Here is a 15,349-nt window from a genome sequence, read left to right as displayed (position 1 = left end):
TTATATCTTGGTAAGTTTCCAATTTGCTGAATTCATAGAATGATAGTTTTCCTCTCTAATTTTTGTTGTTTCCATGTTTCTAGGATCTGCTCTTAGAAATCTACAGAAGCATAGGAGAGCCAGATAGTCTGTATGGCTGTGGCGGAGGGAAGATGCTGCAACCCCTTACGAGGTAAATTGCATTTTTCTAGGTAATGGTGTTGTAATTCTGCTTCTAGAGGAGTTACATGCATGTAGAACTCAAAGATATTTTGTAATCTTTAATTACAGACTACGAACATATGAACATGAAGCAATGTGGATGAAAGCCCTAGTAACTTATGACCTTGAGACAGCCATCTCTTCATCAACTCGCCAGGCAGGAATCATTCAGGTATTTTTTTTTCCTGCTTTGGTAAAAAAGCACTACAAGTATAGTGCTGAAGTTATTTCAGTATGTCAGTAGAGTATTTACACAGCCTGATAAATTGTAGGTATAGGACTGAAAATTGCCTGTTTTTCAGGCGTTGGGCTGGAAAGTCAGAGGGATGCACAGGTAAATTGGACAGGTCCCTGACCTAAAAGATAGTGTAGGTTTGTTGATCATAATCCTGTTAGCTAACAGTAGAAGACATTTCTTGACTGTACAATGTGCCATGTAGTGAACGAAGTCCTTCACCTGGATGATCTCATGTAAACTGTTTCTTATAGTTTGCATTAGAGTTGGTCCCAGAGATGTCATTTCTGTTACTGGCGAACATTCCTTAACCACCCTTTAATCAAATACTAGAGACCTTTGAGCTCTAGCTTTGTGTTTTGGGGGGAACATAGCAACTGATATTTAGGAATTTTAAGTGATATATTGTGCACTACTAAAATTTTTTAAAAGATACTTTTCACTTTTGATTGTTATATTTTATTTCTCTAGTTTTCTGTTATTTTTGATTACTTACTTTTTTTTTTTTAAACTCCTCAGGCCTTGCAGAATTTGGGACTGTGTCATATTCTTTCTGTCTACTTAAAAGGATTAGGTGACGAAAATAAAGAGTGGTCTGCTGAACTGCAGGAACTTCATTACCAAGCAGCATGGAGGAATATGCAGTGGGACCACTGCACTTCTGTTAAGTAAGATGAACTCTGACATGTTTAATCGTCATTTCTTTAGTTGTAAACAATACACTTTTTAAGTATTGCTCAATGAATATAACAGGATTTCTGTTTTTATGTTTTTGAGATCTTGCAAACTATAGATATGCCTACATGCTTAAATAAGATAGCAGTAAGCAGTTAATATACCTAGGCTTGAATTTCACTCTCTTCCATTAGGGCAACTCTACCCCCTCCCCCAAGCATATTTGAAAATAGAAATATAAGAAGTATTTTCTCGTGAGAATCTTCTCACTTATATTTATAAATCCAAAGAAAAATATATCCATTTCCCTCCCCACTCCCTGCTGCAAACATTTCAGTTGGTCAGATAGCATTTTATTAACTGGATAGAACACAAAAGACTGTTTACTTTTATTTATGAAATATTTTCTTTAATTAAAATAATACTGCTAAATTACTAACACAGGACAATAATATTTATAACATAGATGTAAGATTACCATGTTTTCTGAATGAAAAGCTAAATACCTTAATTAATAAAATATTTTGTATTTATGCTGAAAAGTCTTTTGATGATGTGAACACCAAATAATTAGATTATATTAACTGTATTTTTAACTGACTTCATAGAAAACATTTTTTTATTAATTGGCATTTCTTTCAAATTTCAAACTATTAGATTGCTATAAAACTAGAGATATGCTTTCATATTAAAAACATTTTAGTCTGTGAGCTTGTTCCTGCCTGCTTCTGTAAATCACCACACACTGTTCTTCCCTTCGCCGCTTCATTTCAACACAGAGGCCTTCTCGGTTTTTTTATCAGGCCAAAGCTGTTTCTACCTAAAGACCTTACATGATCTTTTTCCCCCCTGTTACCATGTGTGTTGCTGCTTGTTATTCAGATTCTAGTTTAATAATGTCACTTCTCAGAGACACTTTACCTGATACCCAGTCTAAAATAGTCATTCTCTTTTATTACTGTTTTAATTCTCTGCATGTCCTTTGTCACTACCTGATATTTTTCTTATTTATTGTCTTTCTCCTCCAAACATAAACTCCATGAGAATGGAACTGATCTGACCAGTTTGCATCTAAACCTGGTGCCTGGTGCCTGGCACATAGTTGGTGTTTATTGAATAAATAAGTAAGAATATAGCATATTTAGAACCAGGCACAATATGTAAGAAATTTATTTTTTCTGCTCAAAGAACTTAAATGACCAAATTCTTTGTAGTTCTTACTGAAATTTCTAGAAATGAATTTTTCAAAATGGAGAAATCTTAATTTTAGTTTTAAAATTTTGTCTCTTGGTGAAATTATTTATACATGCATATCTTAAGATTCTTTGTTTTAAAGTGTTTTTTCTTTTATTTTAAAAATTACCTCACAGCAAAGGAATAGAAGGAACCAGTTACCATGAATCGTTGTACAATGCTTTGCAGTCTTTAAGAGACAGAGAATTCTCCACATTTTATGAAAGTCTCAGATATGCCAGGTATTATAAAAAGAAAGTTATTGTATTTTAACATGTAATGTTGAGGCTTCTTTTCTGAAAACTTGACAAATTATTTTACTGTAAGGATTTGTACTGGGTGGGATTAGAATTTGGGGCCTATAGTCAGGTTGCTTCTTTACTTTTTTTTTTAATCCTCGCCTGAGGATATTTTTTCCATTGCTTTTCAGAGAGAGTGGGAGGGAGGGGAAGGGAGAGAGAGAAAGAGAGAGAGGGAGAGAGAAAGAAAAGAACGTCGATGTGAGAGAGCCACAGTGCCTGGTTGCTTCCCACACTCGCCCCAACCTTGACCGGGAATCGAACCTGAGGCTTCAGTGCACGCCAACGCTCTAACTAACCACTGGGCTACACCGGCCAGGGAGTCAGATTTTCTTTGTCATTCCCGCCCTCCTCTCAAAAAATTTCAAGTGTTGAAACTCAGACAGTGCAAATGGGGGAGGGGGCAACATCCAGTGGTGAAGAGTTTCGTAGTTTTTGCACATCTGAAAAATGAGTGCTCAGATGAGTTTTATCTTCTGCCAGCATGTTTTTATAAGAATTGTGGGTTTGCTTACATTAACTGTTTTCTGTATCTTGGAAATTATTTATTTCTTTTTACATGTTACATGTTAGAGAATTCTTTAATGCACACTTGTCAAATATTACATATATTACATTGTTTTTATGTTTTGTTTTAGATGTGGGAGCATGCTCATATGGGCTAGGTGCTTACACAAATTGTCACATTGTTTTTTCTAATGTAATACATTTTTCTTTGTTTATGTGGTTCAAATATATTCTTTCCTTTAAAAACAATTCCCTTTGGAACCCCAGCTCAATTTTTTACACCGAACTCCCATGCAAGTTTTGTTGATTGCCACTCCTCTGTTCTCTTCCTGGACCAGCACACTGAGAGTTTTAATCTTGTCTACTTTAGTAGTTGTATGGAATTTACCTCTCTTAGTATTAATGTTTTTTATAAAGTGACTAATGGTCACTTCTTACAGGCTTCTTATGGGGCACAAATGAGACATTGCCCCTGAAAGTACTTACCTATTACAGACTAAACAATTGTAACACTGTCGTCTGTTTTTTCCTCACCTGAGGATATTTTTTCCATTGCTTTTCAGAGACAGTGGAAGGAGAGAGAGAAACATCTATGTGAGAGAGACACATCGATTGGTTGCCTCCCACACAAGCCCCGACTGGGGCTGGGGATGGAGCCTGCAACCGAGGTCCTTGCCCTTGTCTGGAATCGAACCTGGGACCCTTCAATCCGCGGGCCAATGTTCTAACCATTGAGCCAAACTGGCTAAGGCTGTAACACTGCTTTTTGTTTAACAGTAGCTAGTTACCTATTAAATCCTGTATTTTGTTCCAGAAATCATATTGCTACCATTTAAGTGCCTACTATGTTCTAGCCACGTAGGCTCTTTTTATATGTATTCTCTAATCTTCAAAGTAATTCTGGAAGGGAAAAGCTTAGATTCAGAGGAAGCCAGTAATGTGCCCAAAGTCTAGGGCACGTTAGATCTAGGTCTGTACAATTCCAAGCCTTAATTTGTTTTCACTGCATTAGATGCTTGCGAATATTAGAATTAGATCAAAATCAAAGCCTATGATGAGACTCTTTAACAACAGGTTGGAACGTTTCTCTTCCTGAAAACCTCTTCTTAGTTTTCGAATTGTCTTGTCTTTTCTGCCACTAGAGTAAAAGAAGTAGAAGAGTTGTGTAAGGGCAGCCTTGAGTCTGTGTGTTCACTCTACCCTGCACTTAGCAGGTTGCAGGCCATTGGAGAGCTCGAAGACATTGGGGAGCTTTTCTCAAGGTATGTCATTAATATGACTTTGTGATCCTCAGTTGTAGTTTTTCTGTTTCCAGCAGTGACTTTAAAAAATCAAAATAGAGACCAGCAGGTTTGGGGTTTTTCCTTTTATCAAGATGTAAGTTGATTAGTGAACTGTACTCTTATTAAAATAAATATTTTTAAAATATTGAATGTAAAAATTCAAGTTTTTAAAATTTAGCTTTGTGTATTTTCCTCTTTTCACAGTTTTCCCTTTTCTACCCTAGATAACAATGTTTCCTCTTATTTCTTGCTGTGGCATATTGTTCCCCATTCTGTTTAGCGGTGCGTTGGCTTCAGTGTCATTGCATATATACTCTGCCATGCTACACTAGAAGTCCCTAAGAGTGGGGCCCAGTTTCTCGTTTGTTTTGCATCCCCAGTGCATTTTCCTGGTGACTGATTCATGCTGAACATTCAGTGGTCTTCATTCAACAACTGTCAGTGAATTTGGAGTAGGTGTGTGTGGGTTCTTATAATGTGTGAAGGAAGTGATCTAGAATATTGGGAAATGGGCTAAAACAGCTATTCAGGATGCTACAGATCTCAGTTTGGGTTTCGTGACCCTGAGAAAGTCACTCATCCTTTTTGGGCTCCCTTTCCTCATTTTTAAATGGGAGATTTATATTTGATGGTCTCTAGCGCGCCTTGTAGCTCTGTCATTCTGAGTCACTATTATTATTATAAGAGGAAGGAAGGAGGGTATAATTTGGTGAGATCACTGTACCTTTATGCTAAACTAAAGCTTGGAATATGCTTTGTGAGTAGAAAGGAGAAGGGGAATTTAGAGTCAGAAAGTAACACAGTTTTTCAAAATTGTACAGTCGCTGATGTGGCTCCTCTTAGCTGGAGAAGAAAGGAGCAAGACTGCTGTCTGCTTCCATTAATATCGGCAGTTCTTACTGCCCCGAATCCAGGGACTCTTCCTCTGAATGAAAGATGTCCTCAGCTAAAGAGAGAATAGGATGCCTTAAGAAACCCCTAAAGAGTAAGACTGGCTCTGGCTCTGGTAGGGAATTACAGGAAGAGAGGCAGCAGGGAAGTCTGATGACCTGGGGAGCAGCAGTTCTGAAGGGGGATAGAGATTCCTGAGGGTTCCCAGGTCTGCTCAGGGGCCCATGAATTAGCTGTCTTTATAATTATAGTAATTAAGGTGTTGTTTCCTTTCTTTGCTCTCATTCTTTCATAAGGTACAGTGACGTTTTTGAGGTATCAGAGAAAAATATGCACGATTATCTGAAAAGACTAATAGCACACTCCTCCCTTTTCCATCTTCATATCTGTACTTCATGTACTTCAACCAAAACATATCACAACAAACCAAATGCAGAAGCAAAGATGAGAATTCACCTGTATCTATTAACCCAGACATCAGAAAGATTGGCGGAAGTGTGAGACCGTGCCATTCTTCTCACTATAGTTTGTTTTGAGAACTGTGGTTATTTTTTTAATGTTAATTAGGATATATAGTAGATTTATTATTGTCATTTAAATAAATTAATATATATTTGAATCTTCTCAGTTTTAGTTTCTAATGTGGTCAATATTAATAGATATAATCCAATAAACAGAAGCTCTTTAGGGTCTTCAATAATTTGTAAGAGTGTAAAGGGGTTTCTGAGATTAAAAAGTTTAGTACTCTTGCTCTAGGATCATTTTGGGAGGAATTCGTTTTGGTTCTGTGAATTTGTGTCACTGTTTCCTTTATCAAGCAACTAAAAGAGCTTGTTAGCACCTTGTAATCTTCGTTATCTCCCTGCTCCATCTTAGTTTCTCTCAGTACAGTAGTCCTGATGGACTAGACAGTATTGCTTAGTGTAAACATCAGGGAAGCACACTGTTCATATAAACTAATTGTGCAGCATGCATTTTCTTTCCCTTTAATAATAACGTTGGTGTATGAAACCTTTGCCAGCACTTCCTTCCCTGGATTGCGATTTCTTCGCGGCTGCAGTTATGCGTAGAGCCATCCCCTGCGCCAGGCAGGCACAGTAGGAAATTAGAGTTGCCTTTGTTTCCCTGCTGACATGTCCTCTTTTACTACAAGGAGCATGGAAGCAGGTCTAGAGGTGTGGCAGGCCTGATGAATGTGTTCTCACTTCAGAAGACAGTATATTTAGAAATTCTTTTTGTGAAGTCTGAGCATTTTTAAGAAAATCTTTTAAAATGTTCATTGTCTCTGGCCTCTCTGCTGACCCTCAGAGTTTGGACCATTTTGTAGTTTTCTAAACTTTGGTCCTCACTTTGGATTATTTAGAAGTTCCAGTCTTGTTAAAGTAACAAATGTCTTTGTATTTATTATATCTTAAATTTAGAACTTGCATAATAGCGAATTTTTTGCCATGTCTCTTCCTTACGTGAATTCTATGATTTTGCTTTCAGATCAGTCATGGATAGGCAACCCTCTGAAGTATACATTAAGTGGCGGAAACACTCCCAGCTTCTCAAAGACAGTGATTTTAGCTTTCAGGAGCCTATCATGGCTCTACGCACAGTCATTTTGGAGCTCTTGATGGAAAAGGAAATGGAGAACTCCCAAAAAGAATGTATTAAGGACATACTCACCAAGCATCTTGTAGAACTCTCCATACTAGCCCGAACTTTCAAGAACACCCAGGTAATAGGATTTAAAACTGTCATCTCACCTCTTGCCCTTTGTCTTTAAATTACCTAGAAAATAGAAGGCATGAGTTAAAAAACAATGCCATTGAGAGACAGAGATCACTATTAAACTATTATACAGCATAATTGTTTAAGCTAAGGTTTCCCATTTTGGAATTAGACCTGAGTTTAAGCCTTGGACAGGGTACTTACCTCCTCTAAGCCTCAATTTCCTATTTATAACCTATATTGGTAACAGTTCAAAGATTTTATATACTGTGTGTATACACACACATACATTATATGTGAGAAAAACAGGCAGATGTGGGGGCTGGTGAAGGCAGGTAGAGATAGACTTAAGACAGTTCTGACGAACAGTCAAGTCCTCAGTGAGTGGTAGTTGCTGCTTTTATTGTTATTATTAGTGGTAGTAGTAATAATAATAACAGTATTTACTTCCACATGTTCTTTTCATTTCAGCTCCCTGAAAGGGCAATATTTCAAATTAAACAGTATAATTCAGCTGGTTGCGGAGTGTCGGGGTGGCAGCTGGAGGAGGCGCAAGTGTTCTGGGCGAAGCAGGAGCAGAGCCTTGCCCTGAGCATTCTCAAGCAAATTATCAAAACGTTGGATGCCAGTTGCTTGGAGGTTCACTTTTTTTTTATTGGCTGAATTAGTAGTTTACTGTTATAAAAAAAATTACTGTGCTTTAAATATTATTATTAAAGCCTTGAAATTACTGACCCATGAATGAGAAATTGTAAAAAGGCATCTGAAAAATTAGTATTTGTAAAAGGGTTTAGAAAGGATTCATTTTTCCTATTGCAACAGTTCTGTCAGTCCATCTTGTGATAAATTTATTTTATTTATTCCAATGCCTTTTTAAAATATACTCTTTAGAATTCAAGAAGATAGGAATGTGGGAAACAAGCATGAAATAGCTATTATAAATTTGAAATAGCAAAAATCTAAAGAAGAGAAAAATGCTTGAGAGAACAAAAGTTTTTTAAAAAGCAGGTTGTGCCCTAGCCGGTTTGGCTCAGTGGATAGAGCATCGATCGGCCTGTGTACTGAAGGGTCCCTGGTTCGATCCCGGCCAAGGGCATGTGCCTCGTTTGTAGGCTCGACCCCTGGCCCTGGTTGGGGTGAGTGGGGGAGGCAACCCATCGAAGAGTCTCTCTCACATCAGTGTTTCTCTCCACCCCCCATCCCCAAAAAAACAATGGAAAAAATATCCTCGGGTGCGGATCAACAAAAAAATATTAAAAAAAACACAAGTTGGAACAAGTAGGTTGTCAATACAAATACTATGAAAATATAATGTCTAATATTTTATCTAGCATTACCTATTAGTTATTGAAAATGTAGCTGCTTCTACAGCTTTATTTCCAGCACACACAGTGGACAAAAGTAGAGGCATTTGTAGGAATCACAAAGCGTTAAAAGTTTTGGTCACAGTAGTGTCCTTCTGACATATACCTGATCAGTGAATATCAACTTACTGTCTTTTGATATTGGGCACTGGTATGACATCTTCCATTATTAGAGAATTCATTATTACACCAGAGCACTGGGAGCCAATATGATATGATATTTAAACATTGCCTAACAGTATGGGCCCTGAGTAAGGCTGCCTGGCATTACCTACCCTCTTTGTACTTCAGTTTTAGTTTCTACTCTGCAAATTAAGGATAATAATACTCATTTCATAGGATTAAATGGGTTAATATCCATAAGGCCCTTAGAAAGTGCCTGGCATATACAAGTACTCAATAATTGTGAATCTCTGCAATAATAGTAATAGTAGTAAACAGTAGAGGATGATATTTCATGAACTACATGCCTGGATTATTAAAATTGTTGTATGGTGAAGCAGGTGAGGAAAAACATTAACCTGCCTTTTTTCCTAGTGGAAGATATTTTTGTATAGTCCTGATATTGAATTACATTTTGCTTTTCATATACAGAATGATCCCAGCCTAAAACTTATACACACAGAATGTCTGAGGGTTTGTGGCAACTGGTTAGCAGAAACTTGCCTAGAAAATCCTGCGGTCATCATGCAGACCTACCTAGAAAAGGTAAGGTTTTTTAGGAACCCTGAAGACAGTTGTTTAGCAAGGCCAAATTTTTTTCAAAAGCATATAAAGTGTGATTTCACTTTTCTGTGTGTTATTGCTGTTGTAGCTCTATATAACTTTAGGGCAGCATGGAACAGAATGTTGCAAAAGGAGGAGCATATTTTAAAAGTGAGCTCAAATGTGTCTCCCTTTTTACTCCCCACCAGCAGCTACTCTTTCAATAAGTTGTTTCCGATAATTTCTCCATTTATTTATCTACAGAACTAACTGATTAAGGAGTATGCAAGTCAGCCTTTGCAAGACTTCAGTACTCCAGCCCCTTTCAACCTTCCTGTTTCTCCCTCTTATTGTTTTTGTTTAATTAATTTTGGAAATAGTTACTTCACTAAATAAATGTAACATGAAAAGCTTAATATGATTGTCTTTAAATTTTATAGAACCCTTTGTTTTTGCACAGTTCTTTACAAATATTAGCTGTCACTGTCACAGTTGTTTTGAAAAGTCAAGAAAATAGTGTTCTTCATAAGATGTACGTAATACATAAATAAGTTAAACTTTAGTGTAGGTATTTCTTTGACCCGAGTGATTCTTGAGATGCCTCTAGTACCTATAAATATAATATAAATGGATTGTGTTTTCTTGAAGGCAGTGGAAGTTGCTGGAAGTTATGATGGAGAAAGTAATGATGAGCTCAGAAATGGACAAATGAAGGCATTTCTCTCATTAGCACGGTTCTCAGATACTCAGTACCAGAGGATTGAAAACTACATGAAATCATCAGAATTTGAAAATAAACAAGCTCTCCTGAAGAGGGCCAAAGAGGAAGTGGGCCTTCTTAGGGAACATAAAATTCAGTCCAATGACAGGTAACTAACTAGGTGTCTACAAGTGACAAGATAAACAGATATACAGTGACTGTATATATACAGATACACAGAATTCATGCCCTTGTTCTAAGGTCATTGTAGAGTGTATGTGTGTTAGCTTTATGTTTTGCTTTTTTTGTTTGTTGAAATGAGATGAAAAGAAATGGATGTTAAAATTAAATACAAAGAGTTATCTACTTGATGTAATTACACCCTTTGTTCAGGCCTGCCTTTGCTCTGTATATTTTAGTGTAAGTAGAGAATAAAGTTAACTAAATACATTAGGTAGAATCCACTCGCCTTTGGTTGCCTAAGATAGCTTTTGAATCGCACAAACTTATTTTAAGACAAAATAAATAAAAATTAATTTTCTTCCCTTTATAATCCTTAGAATTTTGCTTTTTCTGATTTTTCATTTATGTTGTATATCATGTATGATTTTGTAGTTCTATGAAATTTGATGGCTTTTGTGTTTTACTTTGATTATTCAATGTAAGATACACAATAAAGGTTCAGCGAGAGCTGGAGCTGGATGAATGTGCACTCCGTGCGCTGAAAGAAGATCGGAAACGCTTCTTATGTAAAGCTGTTGAAAATTACATCAGTTGCCTATTAAGTGGAGAAGGGCATGATACATGGATATTTCGTCTTTGTTCCCTCTGGCTTGAAAATTCTGGAGTTTCTGAAGTCAATGGCATGATGAAGGCAAGTTGTCTTTCAACCCAGTATTCTACCCAGTGCTTTAAATCTTAGGCATAAGTCCCTCAGTGTCATGGATTATGAATACTTCTTTGTTTCATAGTGCACGCAGGTTCAAGTGTGTGTAGGTGTACTTAATTAGCTCTAATGATGCAGTGTTATATGGAGATGAGAGAGGTTAGGTCAGTATTTTCCTATTTCTTTGCAGTTACCTCAGGAAAGTACCCAGAATGCTAGAGTAGGGGATTTGGAAAACAGTTAAAAATGATGTGGTCACAAGTGTGTTTTGTCCCCTGCTTTATGCTTTTTTGGAATTTTTACAGTGAGTTACTTTTGTAAATGGAAAAAATGTATATTTTAAGAAAGCATCAGAGCAGCAGTATTTTGTAAGTATTTATTTAAAAATCTTAGATTTTATAGATGACACCTAATGTTAAAGTTATGTTAATTATATATATAATGGCAGTCAGTTTGAAGCTTAAAAGTAAAATGGTTCTGCTGGATGAAAAGAATGAGAAGACTCATAATAAATACAACTAGGCTCTGTTATTCGTGCACAGTCCTGTCACATATAGCATATAGGGAGTAGTAATTATCCCATTTTATTATACTGACTTCTCAGGAGTCAGGATCACCGTGGTCCTCAGATCCACAATTGCCCGCCCTGAATTCACTGGAATATAAGCAGTGCCAAGGATTTCAGTTCTCAGTGCAATTTAATTTAGGATCAAATACTATGACTTACTGATGAATCAATCTAGAATGTCCATCTGAAAGATTTTCAGATAAGATAAATAAGGGAAAAAATGTAGTGAACTTTTATTAACAACCACTAGGTGGTTGTGCTAGTTGAACAGCATTTCCTTAGAGTAATTTATTTGCTTAGATGTAAGACCATTTGAAATGCAATTTTTCTTAATTTTGATTTTTTTTTTAATGATAGAGAGATGGAATGAAGATTCCATCATATAAATTTTTGCCTCTTATGTACCAATTGGCTGCTAGAATGGGGACCAAGATGATGGGAGGCCTAGGATTTCATGAAGTCCTCAATAATGTAAGTAAATCTGAAAATCAAAACAATTGCTTTTCTATTATTATATACTATGCCAAATATATACTGCTGTTCCATTCTTGAAAGTGGAAATACAAAAAAATGTTTAGTCCTATTTAATCTGCTATATAAGGGCAGGGTTAAAGATTTCCTTTTGTCTCCTCTCACTGCACATAAGTTACTTACTTTCTTTTATTCCTCACATACCTCTGTCTCTCCACACGCACACGCAGCTCACCCACTGTGGTATCTAGTACAGTAACACATATCTTTTTTTTCTTTTCTTTTTTGTCAATCCTCACCTGAGGATACTTTTTCCATTGGTTTTTAGAGAGAGTGGGAAGGAGCGGGGCAGGGGGGAGAGAGAGAGAGAGAGAGAGAAACATCGATGTGAAAGAGACACATTGATTGGTTGCCTTCCGCATGTGCCCCAATCTGGGCCAGGGATCAAACGGCAGCCCAGGTACGTGCCCTTGACCGGAAATCGAACCCAAGACCCTTTGGTGCCTGGGCCGACACTCTAACCACTGAGCGACACTGGCCAGGGCAATACATATCTTAAACAAAATGAAAAGTGTTGTGGATTTTCTACTTTTTTGTTTCTTTGCATAAAACTAATAGTTCTTCATTTGTGACAGCTCATCTCTAGAATTTCAACGGATCACCCCCATCATACATTGTTTATTATATTGGCCTTAGCAAATGCAAACAAAGATGAATCTTTGACCAAGCCGGAGGCAGCAGAAAGGAGTAGAATAACTAAAAGGACACCTAAACAGAGCTCTCAGCTTGATGAGGTATTGGGATTAAACATACATAATGTTTACATACAATTGTGATATTCATATTTTCCCATAATATTATTTTCTTAAGTCCCAGTGATTCTAAAAATGTGTGTTGTGACTAGATTCAGTGTGCAAATCCTTTGTTATTATGATGCCACCTAAAATTGGTTCAAAATTTATAAATGGTACCAATAATATTTCACATTTTTTCCTCATAGCAATGAGCAAATAAAAAATATATTTTGAAAGGCACCTACGCCGTTTACTCTTGAGATGATTATGCCTTTTATGTATTTCATTCATCGGGACTGTCTTGTTTGGATCTGAGGGATTATAGTCCTTTCATTGTCTGTGTGTGTGCTTGCATTCTTTTTTTCTTTTGTTGTTATAACTGAAAAGTTGAAGTGTTGAGTATTTTCTTATGCATTGTTTTTTGTTTGTTTTTTATGAATAGGATCGAATCAAGGCTGCAAACAAAATAATATGTACTATCAGAAGTAGGAGACCTCAGATGGTCAGAAGTGTTGAGACACTTTGTGATGCTTATATTATATTAGCAAATTTTGATGCCACTCAGTGGAGGACTCAGAGAAGTATGTGTTTAAAAGATTGCGCGTTTCTTTCTAGCTGTGTTATTCTCTCTAGGGATATGTTAATTATAGAGCTAATAATGTAAATCTCTTTGAAATCACAAGCAGTCTGTAATTACAGAGATGAAGGTCCTGATGATTACAATTCACACATAATCCAAAACTTAATTTCTATCTAATAGCTTCAACACCCTTCACTTTTCCATTTAGTGTCTTTCGGTGGGACTGACAATAGATGACTGCACTGAATTATTTGATATCTCTGGGTGACCGTCTATTGCAGAGAATTGCATAGAAGCAAATCCTTTAAAATTATAACTGAGTAACTGAAAGTTTTAGAGTCAAAGGTTTTTGAAAAATATATTAGTTACTCACTGTGCCCTAGGACTTAAAAATGAAAACATCCATTTCCTCCATAGAATGGCTTGTATGTAATCCATCACTCTTCTTGCTGTGTCTGTTCAAATAATTATAAGCTGCTATAATATTTATGTGCATCCATTTATAAGTACCTCTCTCCCCATACTTTAATTATGATATTCCTTTTTCTGTTTAGAATCTTATCTTCACACTTAAATTCTTATTACTTTAAAATAAGAATGAGACTTACTGTGTTCCTCTAAGCCAGGGGTGGGGAACGTCCGGCTTGCCGGCCGTTTATGGCCCTCAAAATCATTTGGTCTGGCTCTGCCAAGGCATCCACAGGTGGGACTTGAAATTGAATAAATCTAGGAGCTTTTATTATAGCTAATTTTTAAGTTGATAATTTTTTATGGCCCTCGAATGATATAAATATCCACATGGCCCTTGGCAGAAAAAGGTTCCCCACCCCTGCAGTCTAAGCAAACAAAAAATATCGTCATGTCCTTTAGTCACTTCTCATAGTAATATGGCAGGAGGACATTATGTAATTACCTTATGTAATTACTTTAAAAAACAACAACATGTAATTGTCTTATGGTGCTCATCCTGGCCCCTCAGGTGGAATGTGCCAGGTAACCTGCACGGGCATTTGAAAACCCTGTTAACCATTGTTCTGCTCTGACCCTGAACTATGTTGTGTCCTGAGCCCTTGGGTCTTCATTTCTAAATCAGCCTAAACCACAGATCAGCTACGGGTCGGGGTCTGTGACATCTGCTGAATTGTGCTTTACCTTCACTGCTGTTCCTCAATTTCAGTTGTCACTAAAAGCTCTTTATTTTAAATACAGAGGGCATAAAAATTCCAGCAGATCAGCCAATTACTAAACTTAAGAATTTAGAAGACGTGGTTGTTCCTACTATGGAAATTAAGGTAATTTACCATTAACTCTTTTGATTTCTTTTATTAAACTAAATTCCTCCTATTAGGTTAAATCATGTGAAATCACCTTTGTTTGTAGTTCAGAATTGGTTAAATATTGGCAATTTCATTTATTTCACCCTATAGTTGTTGTTTTTTATTAGATTTCCTTTGCTCAAGCATTAAAATGCCTAAAGGCTTCTACTGCTTGCTTTTCTTCTGCCTTCAGCTTCATACCCCCACCTTTTTTTATGAAGAAGGTTACCTTCATTGGCCAGAAGGAGGAAAGATTCCATGTGCTTATGCCAAGATTAACTTTTAACTTGGCAAGAAAGTTCCTAATTGTGTTATTGGTTTTAAAAGTTCTGTATGCATTAGAGTATATTGACCGATGCATTACAGCATTAAGCAGTGCAGTATGTATTACACTATAAAATTGATTGTAATGTACATGATACTTTTAGCTATGTCATAATGATCTTTTATTGTGACAAGTACCCTATGGTCAGGGATATATTTAATAATAATGGTTATAGTTTAGAAAATGATAATTTTAACTACATTGTAAACCTCTCCTTTGAGTTTGCAGTTCAGTGGTTAGTACCTATAGTTTTTGAAGTTAGCTGTATTATGTGGGTTAACTAGTATCTTTCCAGCTATTTCATCAATATTATTTAGCTGAATATTTCCTGAAAATGCCACATTTAGTAGTTACAGTCTAGATAACTCCTCTCCACACTTTTCTAAAATTTACCTTATGTTTTTGTGAAGAATTTACCATTTCTCAGGTGACTTAACATATACTAGTCAGTGTTAAGACATGAACCCTGGTTTTTCAATATTTTTTAGTGACACTATCCTAATTTTGTATACTCTACTTTTATTAAGAGATATTTAGGGAGGTAGTGTTATCTCTGTCACTTTTTTTTTAATTCTCACCCAAGGATATTTTTTCCATTGC

At 36.4% G+C, this 15,349-nt stretch overlaps 1 protein-coding gene across 1 annotated transcript in view; it reads left to right on the top strand.

Moving 5' to 3' along the window:
- The window catches only part of ATM (ATM serine/threonine kinase), a 108,072-nt gene that overhangs the window by 72,750 nt on the left and 19,973 nt on the right, over positions 1–15,349 (top strand). Inside the window, exons 42-55 of the mRNA XM_081155496.1 lie at positions 84–172; positions 271–373; positions 956–1,104; positions 2,482–2,586; positions 4,293–4,412; positions 6,813–7,047; positions 7,512–7,679; positions 8,999–9,112; positions 9,758–9,978; positions 10,476–10,683; positions 11,621–11,734; positions 12,370–12,528; positions 12,971–13,109; positions 14,318–14,400. Coding sequence (XP_081011622.1) covers positions 84–172; positions 271–373; positions 956–1,104; positions 2,482–2,586; positions 4,293–4,412; positions 6,813–7,047; positions 7,512–7,679; positions 8,999–9,112; positions 9,758–9,978; positions 10,476–10,683; positions 11,621–11,734; positions 12,370–12,528; positions 12,971–13,109; positions 14,318–14,400 — 2,007 coding nt within the window. The remainder of the gene's footprint in view (positions 1–83; positions 173–270; positions 374–955; positions 1,105–2,481; positions 2,587–4,292; positions 4,413–6,812; positions 7,048–7,511; positions 7,680–8,998; positions 9,113–9,757; positions 9,979–10,475; positions 10,684–11,620; positions 11,735–12,369; positions 12,529–12,970; positions 13,110–14,317; positions 14,401–15,349) is intronic.

The sequence above is a fragment of the Miniopterus schreibersii genome (genome assembly GCF_964146895.1).
Source record: "Miniopterus schreibersii genome assembly, chromosome: 12".
Taxonomy (NCBI): Eukaryota; Metazoa; Chordata; class Mammalia; order Chiroptera; family Miniopteridae; genus Miniopterus; species Miniopterus schreibersii.
The sequence above is the reverse complement of the archived record's forward strand: the minus strand, read 5'-3'. Positions and strand labels throughout refer to the sequence as shown.